The sequence below is a fragment of the Odontesthes bonariensis genome, chromosome 22, assembly GCF_027942865.1.
Source record: "Odontesthes bonariensis isolate fOdoBon6 chromosome 22, fOdoBon6.hap1, whole genome shotgun sequence".
NCBI classification, from domain to species: domain Eukaryota; kingdom Metazoa; phylum Chordata; class Actinopteri; order Atheriniformes; family Atherinopsidae; genus Odontesthes; species Odontesthes bonariensis.
Window position 1 is genome coordinate 17381940 of NC_134527.1, and position 24725 is coordinate 17406664.

The 24725-nt window shown below is 40.0% G+C and overlaps 1 protein-coding gene across 1 annotated transcript in view; it reads right to left on the reverse strand.

The window, feature by feature from the left end:
• Window positions 1-24725, reverse strand: part of dym (dymeclin) — a 51279-nt gene that overhangs the window by 6700 nt on the left and 19854 nt on the right. The window contains exons 14-16 of the mRNA XM_075455825.1: window positions 20973-21072; window positions 5636-5818; window positions 2397-2510 (exon numbers count right to left, since the gene is read on the reverse strand). Coding sequence (XP_075311940.1) covers window positions 2397-2510; window positions 5636-5818; window positions 20973-21072 — 397 coding nt within the window. The remainder of the gene's footprint in view (window positions 1-2396; window positions 2511-5635; window positions 5819-20972; window positions 21073-24725) is intronic.

Here is a 24725-nt window from a genome sequence, read left to right on the forward strand (position 1 = left end):
TTGTGTAGCCGTAGCCTTAGTTTCACTCCATCACAAATCACATCATTGTCCACTTTGGTTTCAGTCATTTCCACAGCAGAGTTAAGCTAAAGGACCAACAACAGTGCTAACACAACAAAGAGCAGGTAACAGCTCAGATTGCTCTACATATTCATGAGACTGTGGCAGCAAAATGCTATAACACAACGCGTTTGTGAGGAACCAATGGAGAGCATATTGAGATCTGTGATAAACCCTTAACAGCTTGTAGGCCCACTGCCCAACCCCCCGCAGTCCCCTCACGAGGAGCCAAAGAGTCTGTAGGCTATCGCTGCTTAGTAAAGCCAGATTTCAGCTGGACAGGCTAAACAACACATTCCACAGGCAGTGCCTATGAGCGCCACTCAAACTCACACTCCCTGAAACAACACACAAAAAAACAAAGAATCAGAGAGAGACAGTTGAGTGACGAGGCACGGAGGGTCGTCCCTGGGGTATTTACCAAGTCCTTTTAACCCTTTCTTTCAGCTGGGACTTAATTTGCATGTCTACATCTTTGTCTAAACACTTAAGTCCTTCAAGCTAGCAGGCTCTTTGTAGACTTGTGTTTATAGTGTTCACCTCACTTAAAACAACATTGGATCTGCTGTCACTGAGGTCAAAACAAAACTGTTTACTTGACAACTGTCAGCTCCTCCCAACAAAAGTTTTAAAGGCATCAAATGCAAACTGAATCAGCGATTAGGCTGAACGATACAACTTTGATATCTAAATGTGAAAACGACCCATCTTCAAACAAAGTCTGTAGAGGAAAATCAGCAATGACCAAAAGTATGACAACTAGCTTCATTCAAATTTCAACACAGCACTTGTAGGTTTTACCATCAGCATTCCCTGTTCACCAGTAAATGTGAAAACAAGAACATAACTCGATCAAAGCAGATTAAAACAGACACAGAAAACTTGATGAAGGAACAAATCAAACACATAACCTGCTTACTGGAGGTAACTACTACTAGACAGAATAACTTTACTACTAAATGAAAAACTATGGATGTATAAAATTCTCAAACTTTTTTTTTTTTTTTTTAAAAAGAACATAACATCTCCACATCTCTTTTCTGTCAACCCACAATTGATTAAGACACCCATATTCCTTTTACTGAGTAATCACCAACTCATTGATGACTCCACACAACATTAATCAAACCTATGGATTTTAAGATTGGGGACTGAAAAGCAGGATGAGCTCATAAGATGAAGAGAAGCGAGAGGACAGACAGCTGTTTGTTTGAGCGATGGTACCATCAGAAGGCATGGACTTCTCCCAGAGGAGACATTGGCTTGATACTCTTTTCGCTTCACGTCACCCAGTGGAACTGGAAAGCACTCAGATGGTGGAAGAGTCAATCTGAGACTCAACAGCACTTTTGCACAGACCGGCTGCACAATTATGCTTGTATCTCCAAACTCAGCAAAGTTTGCACAAAAATCCAAATGACAGACAGAGTGGATAACACACACACACACACGCACACTAATGCATCACATACATGTGCATTCCAGCTGGCTGCATGAGGCTGTGCTACAGGTGCAGAACGTATGCTGAAGGACATGGCAGGGCTATCCACATGTCTCCATGTGTAATTCTACCACTTTGTGGACGATTGCAACATTAGAGCTCGAAGGTGGCGACTGAGAGTGAGATGGCGAACGCATGTGGACTCATGACCACGCACCATCCCTCTTCCACATGGGCTAGTGAGACAAATGCCTTGCAGCCACCCGCCAAGTATAGAACATAAAACACATGATGAAACATGCAATTAAGAGCTTCTGTGCTGGTGAGGAGCCCCCGAGTGTGGAGACCCCTGGTTACATATTTCCTCGCTGATTAATGGAGGAGCATCAGGAGGGGAGGGGTTAGCGAACCCGCCAGGAGTGCTGGGTAACGAGGCGTGGTGGCAGATTTATTTCCCGTCGACCCCTCCCCCCAATCTTATGTGCCCATGACAAAGTGCCCCCTCGCCCCCCCCATCCCATCTCCTTGAAATGTCATTACATGTTCGAATGTAGCAGGACAGCAGAGATGGAATGATGATAAGCATTAATGCTGATGAGAATTGGGCTGTGGCCTTTGTCTCAGGTCCCAATGGCTTTCTTCTACCCGTCCCATGACCCTATTCCATATTTCTATTCCATACTTTCATCATTTACCGGTCCAAATAAACTCATTTTCTTTTCTTCACTAACCCCACCCAACAATCCAGTGTACCAAACAGTTTTTGACAACACACTGTACGCTCTGTACATGCACCAAGGTGTCCAATATAGAGCACTTTTTTTTTTTTCTTGGACAGCTTCATGTCTCCAAGGTCTTCCATTCCATCGGTCATCTCAGTTTGTGTGCAAATTACCTTCAGTCTGTCATTGGGCAGGGCTTGGGCTCCTTTCATGATGACCTCCTGAACTCTCTCAACTGACAGGTCACTTCCAGCCTGCTCCAGGCGCTGACTGAAGAATCCAATAACCTAAAGGTTACACAACAGGAAATCACAGATTTGCATAAAAATACAGTTGCAGAGTTTAAAAAAAAAAAAAAAAAAAAAAAAGCATATTGTGTTTGTGCTGAATAAAGCATAAACAGCAATTATGAAATTGTATTGTGTCATTATATTCAGATCTAGAAGTTTCGGGAGAGTTATTTCAGCATTCTTTTCCATCTGAACCAAATCAACAGATACGATTAAGATACATGTTCTTGATTGAGCTTCAGTCTGCTTTACGGTCATGCTGCAGTGGAGTTTCTAAAGCTGACAATGTCACACCAAAATGACAAATTGTGGATATGTAGTGTTCAGTCATGTGTGTGCTACATTTGTGTGCGAGTCATGGTCACATGGTGTGAGTCACCGTGGTCTACACATCTGATTTGGGCAGTGATGAACATTAACAGAATAGTGACTTTTGTCTGAATTACAGACTATCATTGCTTGAATAGACCGATTAATCCGTTATCATATGCCTGGAAAGGGCTATTGATGAGAAAATGTAAACCACTTATCTCTTTTTGTTTCAACACAAGGCTAGCTACATGTAGCTTAGCATAAAGTCTGGACACAGGAAATAGCTGCTCCACTTTTAAACAACCATTTTCTTTTTAAACTATTTTTAAACAGCAACTGGACGTTTTTCCAACTGAAGTGCTGGGGGAAAAAAAAAAAACAAACAAACAAAAAAAAAACAAAAAACCTTTAGCAACTTATCCACCAAAGTTATTCTGGTTTCATTCACTAGTAAAGCAGATATGAAATGACCTTCTAAAAAGCAGCTACAATGAAATGTGAAACAGACATAAATCTATTGAATGGTTTGAAATGTACAAACCAGGCAGCGTAGTGTCACCAGAGGGTCACGGTACAGGCTACGTTGATAGAGGTTTTAAGTCAGATTGGAAACAAACATTGTGGAGGAAAAGTACAACAATAACTGCGGTGGACATCAACCAGGAAAAAATGGAGAGCTCTGGATTATCATATCATATCTGGGAAGGTGCCAGTCAGTCACAAGTTTATTGAAGACCAGCTCAGACTGGAAACAACTGGTAAGTCAGGTCATTTCAATGACCAGCTCCGACCTGGTTGTTTCCATTCTCCCCCAATGCTCCTATAGTCTTCTTTGAAAAAAGAGGAAACGCACTTAATTTTCTTATTCACATCTTCTAAATGCGAATGAAAAGCAGCAATCGGAAACCCATCTATTGTCCTACTTATTATCCACTCGAGACTCATGCTGGGCTATCTCCAACATGTCGTCATTAGTAAACAATGTTGGCACGGGTAAAAACAAAAATTTTGTTTATGTGTTATTTATTTAAATTTAATATAGTCGAATACATTTAAGTAGCATTTTCTGGTAAGAACTACAAGTTATTCCAAATGTACAAAAATTTGATTGTTTAAAATACAGTTTATAAATAAATATTTTTAGTAATGTTATTCCTAATTACAACATATTTTATATATTGTAAGTAATAAGGATAACAAAAATATTGTTCACAAGGGTTCCTGTTCAACATTATACTTGTAAATATAATCTGTTAACATCAAGATCTGCCTTCAAAATCCCTCCCGTTTCTGTTTTGAAAACCAAACACAGGATCTTGACCTCATAGAGATTTATTGTAAACTAGCAGACAGCATAAGGCTCTTCGACTCTTCTAATCTCACTGTTTGGAGCGGTCACATTAATATTTCAGCAGCCACACCCAATGTGATGAGACCGGGTACACTATAAAGATCTGAGAACAAAATGACATAATGCTCCATGCCCTGACCTTACAGAGACGAACTCTGTAAACAATAACAGTGTTAAACCTTCCGAGGTATCATTACATGTAGAATAAATCATAGTTGTACCATTGAAACTCGTGTGTTTTGTTGTTAGATTCAACATATTGTTGCCTCCATCAACAGAGAATAAAATATATTGACTGTTGTGTTTCCTAGCAACTGCAGGTCTCACAAAAATTATTCTACACTTTGCAGTGTTACAGAGTGACATATATTATGATTTATTTGGCAATTAACTGAGAGAGACTGAGAATGGTTGCAACTGAAAGGTGCAAAACTGCATGAATGCTGCTTTTGGTCAGAGGAAATGGATTACAAATTCAACATGGAGTTTGAGCATTTTCTTTATTACACTCTTAAAAAGCACTTCACAGGAACTCAAATTATTTGATGCCCCCTGGGTTTATGCTCAAACAGGAAATCATGGAAAGTATATTTACCACCGCTGTGCTAGGTCTTTCCTTGGAGAAATGTTTGATGTCAGGAAATTTAAAAAAACGAAAAAAAAAACTGTGTATTACTTATTCTTTTTAAGGCTTTTTTTTGTCAAGCCAACAGTGAAAAATGCATCCACAGGCGAAATTTTGTCTGCTCATGCTCTGCAGTTGCTTTAGAGAAAACAAACACTACAGAGCGAACACGAGGAGTACGGGTGTGGTGTGTGTTTGCATCTATCCAATACTAATCTCTTCATTAACTCTGAAGGCCTCCCATATGGGGTTAATTTAGAAGAGCAAAGAAGCAGCCTCTCATCTTGGACCTCATGCTCACACGTACGGATTTGCAAGTGCAGGGAAAGCTTCGCAGAATAGCCTTAAGGAGGCTGACTTAACAGAGGATTTTAAGCTAGCATGCCTACCTCATACTTATGGATAGCAGTAAAGCCCATGGCAGCAACCCCCACTCTGCACACATACATACCAAAGCTTCCTTTCCTCGTATACATGACCAATACAGGTATGAATGACAGCTTTCTCAGACAGTCTCCCTTCCTGCCGTATGCACCTACACTCTCAATAATTATGAGACAGAGCCTCCTGACACAAGGAGACTGATTAATTCATTGATACTACTTAGTTTCAAAGGGCCTAGCCTGCCATAGACTCCATGTTAATGATGCAGTTCGCATGTGTTCTAGCACAGTCCAGCTTTCTGAACCTTTCCCAGCACACATAGAGGACACTGAGTGGAAATCTATAAAGCCTTGATCGATGTAAAAAAATTCTGCAAATCAGCCGAAGCCATCAGGGTAAAGTGCTTCGAGGTCCAAGGTTCTCTTAATTCACTTCTGATATGTGACTGACCGTGTCGAGGTTCTGCATGATGTCCTGGAAGGACGGGTGCGTCCTGAACTGCTCAAAGAGCTCTCTCTTGTAGAGCAGCGCATACACCAGGTTGGGATTGTGATGTAAAGAGTTGCACAGGCAAGAGTTGATGATTTCCAGCATCATACGGATCACCTCCTCAATCACATTCAGGTCCTGGGCCTGGGGGAGAGGGAGGATATAAAGGTTAATTGGGTTCCCACTACACTGGTTTCACTTATTATGATGCCTTTAAATAATTGTCTCCTGATAGATTGCATCAGCAGGGGGGGCTGGGGAAAGAAAAGAGGGATGAAGGGAAAGGTGGAATGTCAGCGTAAGTAAGTCTTAACTGAGGACAGAGGAATGATCTTATAAGCCACAGATCAGGACATTTCACAGCACGTTTCTTAGTGGGGCAGTGACAACTGTCACTAATGACAGGTGACAGTTTGGGAGGTTTGTTTCAACAGCACGGAGCAAGATGCATGGCGCTAAGTAGCTGACAGGATGGCGTCATTTACAAAGTTCTTCAAGCAAAGTAGGTCTGCCACATATTAAAAGGCATAGGAGGGAAGTTAATGAAGTTTCTTAATGAGGATATAATGAGACGAAACAATGCATCATAAAACTGTAAAAGACAGAAACTTGCATGCAAGAATGTGTTGCAGTTATGAGAGGGTATGTCGAGGAATAGTTCGATACTTTCGAAATGTCTCAATTGATATAGAAATAAATGGGGGAAAAAAAGGGAAAAGATAACAGTCTATGTCTGAAGCTCACAAAGATTAATGCATAAATAAAACAGCTGCAGCTCTACAGGGGGTTATGAGACAGACTATAATTTCTGAAAAGGCATAATAACTTCCTATTTTTCCCCAATAGTCTTGTTAAAAAAATAATCCAACACATAATCCCCTGTGCAATCGTGATCTGTGAGATTTTAGAGTTTCTGCTATATCCATTTTGTTGCTTTTGGACACTATCCAGTCAACAGTTTCCTTGTGTTTCCAGTCTAAATGGTAATCTAACCAGGTGCTAGCGCTAACGTCATATGTTTAACACAGATACCACGTGGCATCAATTTTCTCATCTAACACCCATTAGGAAGTAAACCATTATCTAATCCACAGAGGACATTTAAAAATAAAAGAATACGGAGTCTCAAATTTGATTCGAGATGATGGGTCCTCGGGATTTTCTATTTGTGTGTGAGTGGTGTCAGATTAAATATTTGGCTACTCTTGAGGCTTGTGGTAATTACAGTTAATTGTGAGATGGGTAAATATTGAGAGAGGATGGTGTATTCTAATGGAGAGCTTCAAAAACCTGTGGTAAACCTTTTCAACCACAATAGGATAAGAATTCATTTTCAACAAGTAAATGGAACAATATTCACATAAACTGTCATTTATCAGGAACTGAGCAAAAGAAGGAAAAAAAAAAATAGTGGTACCAGCAGCAGTGTGATGCTCTGTAGCAAACTCTGGACAGATGAAGGTCTCTTATCAGATGGTTTCAGATGGTTAGCGCCTCAATAACCTTTGACCTCCGTAACACAAGTGGAAGCTCTTGAAAGATGAACTAACTGGTAATTAGCAAGTAAATTGCTTTGATCATTGATGGAAATCTATGCAGCGAGTTTAATCACATCAGACAAAATCCTGTTTAGTAATTACTGTTTTAGAAATAGAGATTCTTTCCTGTCCTTTAGTTACTGTGTTAATAACAATGCGTCAACAAGTCAGACAGGCGCCGGCGTGACAAGATAAGGTCCCGCCTGGCGTGTTCCATGGTGGCACATGTAGAAACAAAAACTCCAGACACTGTGGGAAAATTAATAATCTTTAAAATGATGAAAAAAAAAAACAGATGGCAAAGATATTACCGAATACAGTTCAAGATGACGACTGATTCACAGAATTGTGACATCTGAGGGCATAGCGTTGCATAAGTTATCATTTATCAGTGGCATTACAGATTAAAATGAAAAAAAAAATGCAGTTTCCAAATTAATCTAAAAAAAACAAACAAATGGACTCTAGTTGTTGCTTTCATTTTCCAAAGAGCAAAAGAATCAAATATAAGAGCCTCACAGTTTGGTCAAATTAATTTCAAGGGAATTTAGAAAAGTGCAGCATTAGCTGCTTAGACGCTTAACAACGTAACACCGGTTGTAGTGTATCATAATGGCCTTAATCTACAAACAGTACACAGTATCTTCTGTATCTTGTGCTGAACATAGCCAAAGGAGTTGGCTGGTCAACAGCTAAGAAGAGGCTGAGACAACAAAAGAGATCACAAGAGTCAAGAGCATTTAAAGGAGCTTAACTGAATGCAGTGCAGTTTTCATGAAATCAGTCTAATGGCTGACTGAACACAACACATATTATGTGACAGGTTTCAGTGCTGATCCTGGATCTGTTAGGTTTGAATGAATTAGACTGAAACACTGTACATGCCGGCAAGTATTTAAGAACACACAGGAAATGTTGTTCATGTTGCCAACAATGAAAATCCCAGTAAGCCTCGACAGGGAGCTAATCTGAAGCCAAAGCAGCCATGCTGAATTCAGCCGTCTGAAAGTATTTTCCCACCTGAGCTCCTCCCAATGTGGCACGTCAAAACTTCAACTGATCCCACACAATGCACGTAAAAGAATTGCAACTCTGATAATATCTGCTCTGATGGGTGGAATTCAGAGCAGACGCAGAGCTTTCCAGCAGTGGTTGTGCATCAGCTTACACACAGACCATCACTCTTCATCCAATGCAGCCTTTAATTGACAATCCTTACATAAAAAGAGCTGAGAAATGAAGTGAATATCAAACAAGGACTGGCATGTAAAGATAAAACTGGAACAAGTATATAAGCAAAACTATACACAATATTTCACTGAGCCCTTCAGGCAGTATGTCTTTAATCACCATCTTTGCTATTCAGGAAGCCTCGCCTTAGAATGTACTCATCAGCAGCTTCCTCTGGGTTTACATCCTGCTCCATTTCAGGCTTGAAATGAGTATAATTGAACTCCTCTGAATGTAATGCCGTTTCTTTTAATATATTAGAATAAGGTGCAAAACATTTTAATCTCGACTGTGAACCAATTAGTAAACCTTCACGACTGAAAGACTGCCTGTCCGCACTGTGAGAGTTCTCTCCAACTTCTGATTTACGTTCAGGGATTCATTTTCATGGTAACCATCACTGTTTTGATGATGACCTGCTTTGACCACATATTCTGTGACACTATAGTCAAAACAGAAAACTGGCAAGACTGCTACTGCGAGCTGGTTTGAGGCTGAGATTCCACCTCCAATCTGGGCTAACCATCTGTAACAAAACTGCATGTGGTAGCAGTTTATATTCCATCCTCAGTGCCCTGCTTTGGAAACTAGTCCTTATCTTATAAATAACTTTGCTCGTTGTGTGGTTCTTATTTCTATTTTTTATTTTTTTTTTTCCCCAAATCATGCACAAGGACGCACACAATCAGCCCTGGAAGTAGTCAAGGGATTAAGATAATTGTAAATAACTGCATTCTGTTGTGCACATACCGTGAATTAGACTTGCAACACAGATGCATAAGTGCATTGCACTGATTTCCACAAGCTGGCGGAGGAAGGTGTGTGGAGCTTTCACAAGCAGACATGAAGAGGCAGGGGGAGGGCAGGAGAGCCAGTAATAATGAGGACTTATTGTACGTCTGGAGGCAGAGGTGGCTCTCTGATCTTGACTCCAATGCCTAGCTAGACCTGCTCTCCTCTGTTCTGCAGTGGCAGGCCATAATTAGACAGAAAGCAGGGACACATATGAGAGACAACTGAGTAGGAGGCAGAGGAGGCATGGAAGATGGAAGACAGTGACAAAAATGGGAGCACAGAAGATGAGAGTAGGGGGAGTTGATGGAGACCATGATGAGGAGGAGGCTAAGGCAGGAGAGGAAGGCAGAGGAGGAGTGAGGGATGCCTGGTGTGTTTGTTCTCTAGCTCAGCACCCAGCTTAATGAGATTAGTCTGACAGGAAAAAAATGCCACACTGGGGAATTCAGGTCACATGAAAATAGGCTAGCTAGACGTCTGCCTGGTCCTGCGTGTATGTTTGTCAAGTGGATGAGATTAAGAGGTCCATGGTCTATTTGAAACCCAGACAGGATTTAAATATCTCAGTTGCTCCTCCTTCTCCTCTTCCACTTCCCACTCTTTTCCTCTGCTCTTGCTTTTCCCCCAAATGTACCTGACGTATGTGCCTGAATGAATGCCATCATTATGGCGTTTTCTTTTTCTCTCTCTACCCCTCTTGTCTTTGTCCTCCCCTAACATCCTGTTTTCTGCTCATTCTCCCGCATTGATGTGCAATTTTCCAACCTCCCTGCATTGTCTTTTAGTCGCAGCCACTCATGCCGCTATTCATCCTACTTTCTCTCCACCCCGGAAAACACAGCCCTCAGACATGAGCTGTATCATTAGTCTCAATGATCCTGGTCCGTTTTACTTATTTCACTATTTACATAAACCTTACCATAAAGCTGCTTGTATATGCCTTTGAGAGCTTTTCTGTTCGTGTGATTCAAAAGCTGATTCTTCAACAAGCTTGGTCTGAATTAGGCAAGTCTGCAGGTGCGTTTGACCTCTGCTAACTGTCTGACTATTGCAGAGTCTGCAGATGCAATCAATGTCTGTGTGTTTTTTTAGCCGATCTATCACACCCCTGCATGTCTGTATGCAAATGTTTGTGTGTGGACAGGGTGTTTACAGACACAGACATGTAAATCCCCATAAAGTAGGAGCTGGCATTATTAAACCAATAGCTTAGTGATTTCCAGGCTGGCTCCTCTCCTCGTTGCAGGCTGTTGCAGGGCAGAAAAACCAGACATGGGGAGAAAGAGAATTGACAAAGACCAACTGAAAAAGCAACCTGAAGAGGAAATCCTCCAAAATGTGAACTATTTCACAGAAAATGGTTATTATAACTATAGAAACTGCAAGTAGTAAATACTGAGGTAGTTTATGGAGAAATGCAATGCAGTTTGAAAAAAAAGAGAGAGCTTGAATGAGAGAAACAGAAGAGGGAGAGAAAAAAAACTGCCACATGGACAGACAGACAGAGGGTCAGACTGGCTGAGTAGCAGCAGCCTGCTCTGTCTTTTGGGATTTTTTTTTTTTTTTTTTTTTGTAAAATGGGTCACTGTCTGACCTGCATTATGGCACCACAGCTATGTCATAATCACACCATTTTGTCAAGTATTATGCCCAGGTCAGCCTCTCATTACCCCATAGCCTCACACGAGATTTATAAAGCATCCTTTGTTGTGCGCGAGCACAGAATGAGGTAAAAGACAGCGTTGGATCCCCAGAACAACAGCAGCATCGCTGCAGCCACCTATGTCAAGGTTTTTGGGGTTTTTTTTTTGGGGGGGGGGGGGGGGTTTGAGTGGAGACTGAATCACTGTGTGGGAAGATTGATCATATTTGCAGGCACATAACATATCCTCTTTTTGAATAAGCCAACTAATTTTTCTAAGACTTGACAAGAGCAAGGGGGCTTGGGTGGAGAATGGAGGCAAAACAACAGTATCGTTAATGATGACGTGTGTAATAATGATAAAAAAAAAGAAGATGCCAGCGGCTGCAACAGCACTCCAGCAGATAGGTGGGCAATACTAATTGATCAGAAACGAGCTGTGCTCTGTTTTGCTGTGCCTCGATCACGAAAAGACCAGGGCGCAGCAGGGCTGCTCCAATTATCATTTGGAAGCAGACAATCATTAGAACCCCTGAGCACCTGCTGCCTGCAGGGGTGGCATTCCTACTGCCCAAGAATAGATGCAGATAGAAGTAGAGCGACAGATGATAAGAGGATAACAGATATATGTGCACATATTAAGACAGAGAGTGAGAGGGGCTAACAACTAAATGAACAACTGGGCCCATCCTCTTCTTCACTGAGCTAGCGAGGAAAAAAAGAACTAAGACTAAGAGAGACTAAAAACAGGGATCAGTGAGTAAGTTAAGCTCAGCTGGATTCTGCCTTAATGAGACGAACACAGGGCCACAGACTTTTGAGATAGAGAGCAGGACATAATGAGCTGCTTAAAGAGTGGCAAAGAGGTTAAGAGGTTACTTATATGTGATCATTTTATTCCATGTTAAAGCTGGAGTGTGAGAGTTTTACAAATACACGAACATCCATCACAACCAAGCCCTTGCCAAACAAGTTCACACAATGCTAATCGAGCCTATAAACCAAGGTAAATCTATTGGTATTGTGCAGAATACTGGACTTTAATATAGTGTCTGTGACGCCATACCTGTGTGGGTAGAAGCAATGCATTTCACATAATTTACATGAAAACAGGAGCAACTGCAGTGAAGGAAATTGACATGGTGAAAGGAACTAGGAGTACGGTGGACCAAGAGGGACATAGATAACAAACTCTTTAGAGGAGGGATGACTGTGCAAAAATGAATGACAGCACAGATTATTATTAGTGTGGCTATTGAATAAAAGAGAATTGGGTAACTACTGTGAGAAGGGAAAAACAGTGTCCCAATTTGTGCTTTCACCAAAGGTCCTCATGAGTTCACAGAATGTAGCAAAAAATGTCCATCCACATGGACGGTCTGCACTGCAATCATGTTGCTACGCGTGACGGAGTAAATATGTCTGGAAAAGTTGTGTTTTTGACAAGGAATTTGTCTATATACAATCATTTCAGTATTAGTGACAGAAATGTACAAAGGCTGAAAGCCATTATCACAGCCTGGCCTGAGTTTAACTCCTGAACCTATGGCTCCTTATATTGTCATCCACCTTTATTTGCTTGCATTTCTTGGTTTCCCCCACTGTTGAATAAAGGCAACTAGAACCCAAAAATGAAAAACAGAAGAAGGAAATTAGCTAAAAATTAAAAAGCCACAGGTCAAGATACGATCAAAACGCTCATTAGATTCTTTGTGCAAGTTGACATGTCTGTCAGTTGGTTGCTACGTTCACTCCCTTGGTCTTTGTAGCTTGTAAACATCTTTTACATACGAGATTTGGGCTTTACTTATTGTTAGCAACATAAAGAAAATAACTCCATGCTTTGATTTGTGCGTTTTACTTTACCACAAACTGTGAAAGGTGTGTGACAGTACATAACAAACCATGACTTGAAACTTCTTATCTATTTAAACCCAAAGCTTAGTTCATTTAAAAACCATGACTTAATTTGATCTCATTTACTGGCGTTTCCCAAACCACACCTTCAGGAGACTTGGCACTAAAAACATCTCCGGTTTTTAGAATGCGAGGATTGATGGGGATGTGCTGCTGTCTCCAGGCTTCCACGCCTCTCGGCTCATGTATAAGTGAAATGATGATTCAGGAAGTCCAGTTTTAGTCATACATGTGAAAAGGAAAAAACAAAATAGGCCTAATTCATATCTAAGTATTGTGCAATGGTCTCTATGGGAAATGTGTCAGTGCTCTGGAAAGTTAAATCATTTTATCTTTCATTGTGGTATTCGGTATGCAAATTGAAGTATCAGTTAAAAACAACAGTGTGTTGAAAGCCCCAGTGTGAGCAGAACTTTTTGTCTTACACAAGTCCTAGTGATAGCCAAGGATATGTTGAGCCATTTAAAAAAATTTGCTGAAGCATTCTGCATTTGTTTTTGTTTATTTCTGCAACAGCTGCTTCCCTCCAACTTTGCTAAGGGACTGGCTTCATTAAAATGTATTTGGACTTGATTTGAAAACCACGATAGTCAACACTAACCCCGCTGAGCTGATGCAGCAAAAAAATGTCCATCCACACGCATGGTTTGCACTGCAACTCTACTAGATTTTCTGCATTTAATAAAAACAAGCAAGTAATACGTTCTTGGGGTCTGTTGGAATGAACTTTACTATTTTTTTTCAGGTGAATGACTACGTGAGTTAAAGCTCAGATACTAGAGATTTAACTGAAATTAGTATATGCCAAATGCAAGATGCAATTGTGCCTCTAACCAAAACCTGAAACCTAAGATGCTGACCGATCATTCCTGTCTCAGCTGCCGGCAAATACACAGAAGGCTTGAATAGTATCGTACTCTAAATTGTGTAGGTGCCCTTTACCTTCCTCATCTCTCTACCAATCTCTCTCCTTTAGTCATTTTCATGCAGAATGACAAGAAGCTCTCTGTATATGCACTATAACCTCTGAAGTGTGGTTAATGTACATCAGGCTGATGGCAGGACTGGCTTTAAATCATAAGCCCATAGGAAGTGTGACACGGTAATGTAACATCCACATTTCAATCAATCGGCTCCTACTTTCAGGTAAACGATGTATGAAGGGAGACGCTGATCTCTGTCCTTGTACATTATGCACAACTAAAGTCTGCATGAGCCTTGTGGAAATAGATGACATGCGCATGGATGGAAATCAGCGTAAAGCCGGGTGATATACCCGTCACATTTTACGTTCTCAAAGACTCAGAAGTTCGAAATACTCAAGATTCCCATTACAGTGTGAACCATGAGGATCCTCCTCTTAGCACAGATAATGTCCGAGAAAGTTTGTGCAAATTCTAAGCAGGAAGAATGGTAACTAGCGAAGGATGGAAACGAGGCCAACAACATGAATTTATAAGAATTACATTGTGAAAATATTTGATCGATATTTTTGTTAATATGAACTTATATAGTTGTGAGCTGTATCAGCTGTTACTATTAGCAAAAACTGTGCATTAACTTTTAAATGTCTGTACGTGTGTGTATAACTACATCATCATGTAAATGTTCATATATTGCTAAATACTATCCAAATAACATGGGGTGAAACAATAATTTGAGAACATGCCATTATGTTAGGAATAAATATAATTACTGTACAAGTGACTAACATCTGCTGGTAAAGTACATTTTAAAATGTAAATTCACTTAAGGCAGTGGGAAACAACAATCAAGTAAGGGAAAGATTTTGCTGGAAGCCACTTCGAATGACAAAAAACAATTTTCAGTACAGACACGAATGCTGCTTGAGTGATGGAAACGATTCACCAAAATCTTGCAAAGTAACTGACCTCAGCACCACAGTTTCTACTTGTCAACAGGCTACGAAAGCTTTAAAAGATGACTGTGGATTTAGCCTCATCGGAAAGTGGCAAATTCCTGAAAGCTCTGATAATAAACAGAAGGCACAATGTTTATTATCTGTTGATTTATCCTCTGGCTCTGCTTTTCCCCTAAACAAGTGGAATGGTGCTACAAAGCTAATGCATGCGTCTACTCTGCCTATTAAAAAGAGATCACAGATTGTGACTCAACCAGGACACGTAAACACATAGGCAGGGTGGTCCAACATGCTTCTGGCAGTGCGTGTTTGTGTGTATGTACTTGTAGTCTCTTCCCAGAAATGTGCAACAGTAAACACACTAAGAGGCGGAGAAGTAACATAACCATTACTACTGGCTGGGAGCATAAACAGAGAAACACAATGCAATACAATGCAATCCAACACAGATGAGACTTCTGTCTTTGAATATTTGTTTGTATATACATGCACATACTGAGTTTCAATGCACATATCTCAACAGACGTAAAGAAGAAGAAGAAAAAAAAAAAAAAAATCTATAATCAGATGTCCAGAAGCTACAATGAGCAACCATGAGGCCTCATGAGTGCTGCTCTGCTTGGATTGAGAGCCTCTAGATTTTCCCTGAGGGGCTCAGGAGGCCCTAACCCTTCACTCTTTCCTCCCTGACACTAACCAGATACAGCAGCACAAACACAGTCGGGGACAGGGGGTGTGTTCTGAGTCTGTATATGTCAGAGACAGAGACCGAGAGGCAGACATCAAGAAGGAGGGAGGAAATCAGACAAGGAGACAGAGCGAAAGAGGGAGACGTTAACACATATGCAGAATGTGCCCAGCTTTAGCCCACAGCTTAGAGCATTTGATGATGTTTTTTCATATCCTCCACTCAGTCTCACCCTCGTAAAGAGGCAATTACATGTACCGGACAATCCCACATTAAACAAACATTAGTTCTCTCTACAGAGCCAGACTCAGCCAAATTACATTGTTTCCAGATGCTTGTCACAAAAACACACTTAAACCCAACCTACCCCCCCCTCCTCCTCTCTTCTCCTCCCTGCCTGCCTGCCTCTCCTCTTTCAATTGTTCTTTTCTGCTCACATTTCGATCCTTTTTATCTCTCCCTATGGTTCCCTAAACTTCCACACCTCTCATTCTTAGGTGCGGCTTTGTGAACAACGCTGGAGCGGGCTGTTTTCAATTACACTGCCACATTCACTGTGAGAGGAGGAGAGGAGGGCCGGGATGGAGGAAACAAAGGAGTCGGCATGATGAGACCGCAGTGCTTCCGTCAGATGTCGCATCTTCCAAACCAATGACAGACCTTAGACAGAACATGAGGTCATTATAGCTTTCCAGATAAAAAATGCTATGCATGAGAATTCATGGATGTTTCAGTCTATGAAAACGAAAGCAGAGGATAAGAGATAAATGACACCTAATATTCATCTTCCTTTTATAGCAGCGTATCAAACATTTGACTGTTAAAGCATATAGAAAAAAATAGCTTCAGTTTGCCAATAGTCTTATCAGTAGTCATAAAAAGTAAGTCCCTGGTGTCTTATTAGTCTCTGTTAAAAATAAACAGCTCACACTCTTCTGTAAAGTAGCACAATGCTATTGTTTCAACTACATCATTTAGCTTTGTTGCCATGACAAAACTAATACAATGAAGATTTTATACTGGGCTCTGAGAAACTGCGGTTTTACACAAGAAACAATCAAATAAATAAGGAAATATACTCAGTGAGTTAAAGGTTCAGTCTACACATTAGGGCCGCATGTAACAGCTATTTTCAACACTGAGCACAGATGTAACACATCCATGCACCTCTATTTGGACCTGCATTTGTGTGCATATCCTTTTAAAATCCCCAATAACTCACGATAACACCTGGCTTTTGAGCACAATGTGTTTATTTGCCAATCAGTTGTGTGCATCAAATGACTGCAGTAGATGTGCTTTTTTTTTTGTTTTCCCCAATCAGCGGTAAGTGCAGCACAGACGGGAACACAACAATCAGGATGCTATGGTTAGGGCAACAAGAATGGCCACAGCTCAATTTTTCTTTTGAGAAATGCACGTTTCCCAGCAGTAACGTCTCACAGGAAGGGGTGTAGAACTGAAAGCAAAAACTCGTGGACAAAAACAGACCAGACTGATCAATTTTACTGTCTGTAAGACAGTTGGCAACTCACTCTCTGTGCCACTGTGTGGGGCTGACATCCCCAACCCTGGCAAAAAAAAAAAATAACACTCTAGCCTGATTATCTCAGAGAATGGTGATTATCAGAACAGGCTGCAGGATACAAGTGAAATGCCATCTCTTTATGAAGCTGTGTTATAAGCTTGCCTTGTAGGAAGTAAAGACCAGTAGTAGTCATCTGAATAAAGAGGGTTAACGCACCATTACTTAACTGGCTTGTTTTGGTGTATCCATGTTTTTAACTGGGTACTCCCAACTGTTTTAACATCATACTTTTGTGTAAAAATGGCCAATGCCAAATTTCAATTCAATCAAAAAAGGAAAATAAGCTTCAGTCTGTAGCCTAAAGATGTATTCACATTATGGAGTGACTTGTCCTTATATTAGTTTTCAACTTTAGATTATCTCATTAAAGAACATCAGTATGGTCAACTAAATGCTACCCTTTGCGTGTTAACATACTGTTTAGATATCATGAGTTTATCAAGTAACTTAAGGAATTGACATAGTGCAATTTGCAAATTAACACCAACAAACTGTAGACTGCAGGAAATATTAAAATAAATAAATGACTATAATAGTACCACTCTTAACTGTAATCTACCCAGTAATTTCAATGTTAACAGCAAGCTTCAACCTGATGCAGGCATCTTTCATGACAAACAGAAGCCGCAATTGTTGTCCGTTGTCACACCTAAAACTTCCATGTAGCCGTCAGGACAGATTGGTGCTAATTTTAATGTTTTGGATAGAGGTGGATAGCTTAGAAGATGGCAAGATGGATTCTCTTGTGACTGAAGAATATTCCTAGAATGCAACTGCCTCGCAAAGTAAAATGTGTTTAATCACTGAACCAACCAAGTCTGTACACAGAGTTATGAAAACAGACCCACTCAGGGCAAAATACTGGTAACTGTTTGCCTTATGAGCAAGAAGGATACAGTTATAATTTAGTCTCGCAGAGGCATTAACTTTGACCAAAGCAATACATTGTATAACAAGTGAACTAGTCGGCACAGCATGTGGTTGCAATTCTGGGAAGGTGCACATCAGGCTACTGTGTAGCTATGGTTCAGGGCACATGGCCCTGCTGCAGATACATATGTACGCAGATTTAACAGATGATCCAAACGAGCTTAAATCTCTGCAATCAAACCTTTGTTATTTCTATTTCACCCCTGCAACCTACATCGACTGGAAAAATGGAAAATAAAAGGGAGCTCAGATGGCGCAACTAACATGAGCTGTAATATAAAACCTCTAGTGTAGCCAATACAATAGTAATTTACACAGGCTGAGAAGTTAGACTCAATTAGCTTGATTAACAAGGGCAAAAAATTTAAAAGATTATCAATGAGAATCAGCACTAGACAGAAACATTCAGTCATTTCCCTCCGTACAGCACAATGCGTCTGCTTAAACTCCGACAACATTACTGACATGTGTGTAACCGGACATATGGATAAAGCGGATTGTTCCATTCAAAACTCAGCCAGTATCCAAGAGATATTCAAACACAATTTATATTTCAATATATATTTGTGTATGTGTTCACAAGATCCGAGAGCAAACAACACATTATTTCCCCTTTCATCAAAATTTGTCAATAAAACTCGTGGCCTCTAGATGTGGATAGTAGACATGGGAACCAATGTCACATAGGGTTAGTGTAGTCTAAGCTGAAGAATAACAGCTATATCAGAACAGTTTATAAGCACCGTCTTCAAAGTCTGTGACCCAGACTGGATGTCAGACACTTTTCAAGGAAAAGAAAACCCTTGCACAATTCCCATGAAATATGCTGAAAATTTGCCACATGCCCTTGAGCAAGACACTGAATGTCTGACAAACGCAGTAGTGCTGTTGTACGGGTCACCCTTCACTTTGACCTGCTACTCCTTGTGCATGTATTTGCCTTTTCTCACTCCCGTGGGAAGAGCTGGCTGCAATGATATCTTTCACAGAGAAAATTCAATCATACCACTGTTTTTTTGTTTTTTTTTAATATTTTCTGGCATGTATAATGTGCTATTATGCTTGCATGTAAATAAAGCAGAGACTTAAAATAAGCCCTGAAGGAGTTAGGGCTTAAAAACAAAGCTGGATAATTGCATTTTATGTTTTTTTGAGTGTGTGCTTAAATGTGTATAGAGATGTCTGTTTGTACAGGGCCTCATCACAGACACTACATGGATGAAGGAGCATTCACATGCACTCATATTTCCCCAACACCTCAAGGCATCTGGGAAGGCTTCCTCCAAACAGATATATGCAAACACAAATTTAACTACAAACATGCTAATTAAATGAGACAGCCAGACAGAGAGGTGGACAGGCAAACCTTAAGGTTAGAGTACATACAATCATATCCGTTAACAGTCAACAGAATGCCCCAGTTATTTTTTTATTCAAGTACTTTATTAGCGATAGGTTAGAATAAAACAATCACTGCTAGACTTGCAAGTGGTTTTAAAATGTCAAAATTAAATATTCTGGCCTTCTCTAAGCGCCAATGCCACTAATTTATCAAAAATGTTAAAGGAACAAGAAGTAGTTTGAATTCATCCAAAGACGACAATTACCTGGATCTCTAAAGCTCATATCGTGACATATCACATCTTTCTTTCAACGTGTAAAAATACTCAAGAGTGAAAATGAAAAATTCAATTCTAGATGTATATAATGGAAAACACTTATAGAAAAAAAAAAGCCAGCCAATACAGTTTAAGATGGACATATTCTGCATTGTTTAAACGGTTTAATATATTTGCATCAGTAAAAGCAGTCATGCATATGTAACTAGTAGAGGTCATTTGATATTACTTGGAAATGAATAATAATTTGCTGTCTGGATTTATTCTTCTTCTTTAACCTGTGTCTCAAGTGAGCTCTCGTTCTCATCTAACAGTTGATCTCTCACTGCTTTCCGCTCAGTGCTGCTGAGAATGTAAGAGACTTCTGTCTGCTGGCAATGCTGATCACACCTTAGGCCATGCTTCATTAATAATTCTAATCAATTCTTAAATTCTGCTTAACTGTTAGATATGTGAAGTTTTATGATAAATAGGAACAGATGACAGAATAAGAACAATAGTCTGGTTTAAGGGAATGTCCTGGTGTTGTTTCATCTTTTTCCAGAGAATTACAAAGTTCTCGTGAAAATGTCTGCGAAAGGGCCAAGTTTTCCCTTAGAAGTCCAAAAGAAACAGCATAAACCAGACACTTTAAAAAAAAAAAAAAACACATCGAGACCGGATACAATACAATACACGTATATTAATCTTTCAGACCTGGACAGCAGCAGCAGCTGGCAGAGAAATGTTTGCCTAAGATTAATGTATCGTTAATTTGCTGCGAAATTCACATTTAGCTTTTATCCAATTTCTTATTCTATTTGAATATTTTCATCCTTCAAGAAAGATATCTTTATTAAGCTCTGAGCTATCCCCTATAACTAAGTCCAGATTCATGAGATTTACGAGTGTGGAATATGATATAGATGTTGCCTGGGAATAAATAAACAGTTTTAATTTGATGATGCTTCCTCACCAATTAATTCTAATTTCACTCCCATCAAGAATGCTATACAGAACAGTGACATTTAAAAAAAAAAAAAAAAAAAAAAAGCTACATGATAAATAAAAGACTTGAAATAAATCCTGTGATAATCATAAGCTAATCTTGGTGCCAGCAGCTGGTGATGAGTTCAAAAAGTCTTCACCAGAGCGTCCTAATCAAAAATGTGTAACACATCTGGAGACATGCCCTTTCTACTTGGCTGAAGGATAAAGCTTTATATTTTTGATCGACTAATGTCTTTTCATCTTACTCTTATCAAGAAGGCAAACAGGACCATTTCTCAAATGTGAACTTTTTCTTAGAGGTAAAATTTTGATCCACTGGAAGACCTGCTTCAGATGTAAAGGCATGTAATCCCACACTTACTGAACTGTCCCAAATACCCATGTCAAATTCCTGCCCCTTATCCACGCAGACATATTTTGGCAACTATTAATAAACTTAGTGCAGATAGAGAGCAAGTGTGTGTTTGTGTTTTACTCACATAGTCTGGCAAGGCTGTGTTGTCTCCCTGTCTGCCTCTGAGAGACTGTGTTGCCTGCTCCAAAACCTTGTTGTGCTTTTTGGAAAGCAAAGCAAATAAACTGCAGGGGAGATACAGAAAGAAGGAGAAGGATGAGGACCTGGGCTTCAGATGAACGACACGCATTAATGGAGACCAAAGAACCCAAGTACTTAGTTGCTATTGAATAGAGTTGAAAAATACTTTTCTAATGCTACTTTGCTGCAGTTGAAATTTGTTTAGGAAACAGCTTGGTAATGTGTTGACATCATTGATAACATCACACAGCTGATGACATGATGCGCACATTGGTAGCAGCAGTGGATAATAAATGTGTAGTTACCAAAATAAATAACACAAAGGAATTTTCTTGGTGAACAAAATGGACAGAAACTCATATGAAAAAGTTTAATATCCAGGGAGCATGTCCAGAATTGTGCAACATGTTTTAAACAAGCTCTGCAATACCTCGACTTTTACTCTTGCCGCTCTGTCTGAAGTCTCTATATGTTCATATAGCCTGAAAGCCTGGCAGAGAGGAGGTGGGGTTTAAACTTCCTCCTCTCATCTCTCACTTTTTTTGTTACTGCCTGTGACATCTCCTATGCAACTCATTTGGGTTCCGGGGTCCCGCACGTACACAAATGTCCTGTTGGCATGGTTACTCATCATAACAGATGTCAAAAAGAGCCAGAGGTACCAGCAGAAATCCCTTAAGAAGCACAACATCCATACCAGCATGGAAAAGTCTGCAGAAGATCTGCAGAAAATCTCATGAGGATTCAAAGATAGATGCAAAATTAACAGAACTGCAGCAAAAGGCTGCCACTAGAGTGACACTGTTGTATGAATTACAGCACACTACTTGTGTTGTAATTGATGTACCAAAAATACTGAGAGGAGACCTTTACGAAATGTATCTAAGCTGAATAAAGAAGAATATTTAAGAAGGATGACTATTAAAGCCGGACCTGTTTTGATTTCTAAATGAAGCTTTTAAGAAATAATGAATACTAATGATTCTTGGAATAACAAACTAATCATGAAACACGCATGAGATCATTTTAAAAATCACAAGTTAAAGTACTACAGATTATGAGTAATTTATGCCAAATTCTGATTGCAACTCCCTTTTTTCCCCCCAGTATTTGAACAAGTGTGTGCTCCTCGTTTTAGTCTGACTTGTTCCGCTGTGCGTGTGTGATGCTGCATTATGGCTACAGACATCCAGCCAGACTGCGTGTGTGACCTTGGGTTGTAGCAACAGAGTGGGTCAGTGCACACATGACCATTAATGCAGCATTCACGTCACAGCAGCCTGACTCACATGTTTGGTCGCATCAGGCACCTGAGAAGAGACTCATTTTGCTAAAGAAGATTTGCTTTAATGTCTATGACTCTCCTCATTTGCCCAGGCAGAGCAGATCTTTGATTTGTGTTTTAATCAAGAAGAACAAAACTGAATACATAAAATGCAATGAGTGCAAAGGGTTAGAGGAGCTCAGGTACACAAAGAGAGCTCTGATAAGCCCTTTTGAGCTTTACATGTCCATCTATCAGCACTGGAAACACACATACTCGCGCTAACACACAAAAAAGCCTGTAGCAGTCTTTATCTAAAGGCATCAGGGCAGCTACGTGGAGGTCTACCTGTCATGTTCAGATCAAATGTCAAAGGCTCTTTCAGCCTCAAATACTCAAGGAACTGTTGTTCTATGTTTTAATTTTTGTCCTCCCTTTCACATGTGAGACCACCAACCAAGGTCCACCTGGGATGTTAACTCCCAATGTGCAGTGTGACTAGCTGGCCCTGTCCTATCTGTCAGTTAAACTGAGGTAGTGATGGACACGGTCCAGAATTATCCTAAAATCTGTTATGAAACTTAAGTAGTGACAGACATGGTTCAAGTAGACATACTGAAGATGTGAAGGTGCTCTTTGTACACCAGACTAGCAGATTCTCTCATCCAGATGCACTGTGTGTAATTCTATGTATATAATACATAGCTCTTTAGTTTTTTTAAGGCTTGCAACATTTTATTGTAGCAAGCTGTGTCTCTATTTTAAGGTTAATCAAGCTTTGAGATAACTTCTGAAATAGAATCATTTTTGGAAATGCGAAATAGTCCAAAGTTGCCGAATTACCTTTAACAGAAAAAGTCGAGAGATAGTGCAGAGTTGTGCACAGGGAGTTGCAGCAGGGCTTGGATGATATACTGTATTTAAAGCAGATGGCAGATACAGCACATTATGTTTCTGTATATCTTTCATCTCTGTTTCTCATCGACAACTTTTACATTTTATTTTCAATTATTTTAGCAGACACATTTATCCACAGCAAGACACAAGCTATTTCCAGTTAACAATATTTAGTCATTTTTAAAAGAAATATATACTTTTAAGCTCTTCTGAATGTTATTTCCCCCCTTTTTGGTGCACATAAAAGATCTGCACAGTTTCAAAAATCCACGCAAAAGGAATTTATTTTCTTCCACTGAAGACCCCGTGGTTTGGTTCCACCTGATGTGCCTCTGAGCAGTCCAGATTTTTCATCTTATTACTTATCCACAACTCAATGTAAAATATTTGCATAATGACTGTTTGGTGGCTAGTCAGGTGTGCCTCAAACAAAGAATGAGCACCTGCTAGCTTTGACCAATCAGAGCGGACCAGACCTTGTGGAAGGTGGACCTTAGAAACACATGAGCTAAAAATTTAACAATATATAGTAAAAAAAGAAAAAAGGCTTATTTGAAGCATATTAAGCTATTCGAATGGATCCCAGAGTAAAATTATGAGCCAGAGAATGAGCCATGTGGACTCCCGAGGGATCAATAAAATTTAAAAAGTAGATTGTTTTGAACAACTGTGCGAGTGAATACAATGAGTCAATTAATTTGTTATTTGATAGATGGGAAATAAACACTCCAAAATGAAAATTCAAACTGAATAATCTGGGATTATAGACTCCTCACAACCATAGGGAACCAAAACAATGAATTGATTCATTTATCAAAATAATTGGGAAACATAATAATTAGCTACCAACCTATGGTGTCTGCTGAGTCTGCAGACTTCAGAGTGAATGAGCTTGAACAGAGGCAGTTGCAGTGCAAGAGAGAAACAGCATAATGTTGGACGGCAAGGATGGACATAAAATAATAAGGAAGATGTGTGGTCATGGTGGGGACAGTAAATCAACCCACTGCTGCCTGTAAATAAACAGCAGCAGCTACAATTCTCTCTGAGAGTCAATTATGGAGCAGAGTTCAGCGCAGCCTGGCCGACATTTGGAAATTCCTGGCAGGAAATTCCCTTTATCTTGCAGCCAGCCAGCTAGTTTAGCCCAGCCCGAGCCATCGCAGTCATCATCATTATCATTATCATCAGACATGGAGTCAGTTGCCCAACATCACCACTGGACTAAAATGTTCACATTCACAGACAGTGTTCTTCTCCGACTCTAAACACCAGAGTCACAGATATGAAGAGAGACACAGGCGGTGAGATAAGAGGATCCTTGAATGTGCATGAATGTGCGCACGTCTTCAGGGAAGGAAACATTCCTTCCCGTTCGCCTGGAGCTAACAAACAGGCATGAATGACTTGATGTCTCTTTGTGTGTGTGTGATTTGGACCTTGTTCTCTTCTTCCGTCTCCTCATGAGTCAAACCCTTCCCCCAATTCCTTTCATGTTATGTAATGTTCTTATCTGCACATGCACGCAGCTCAATA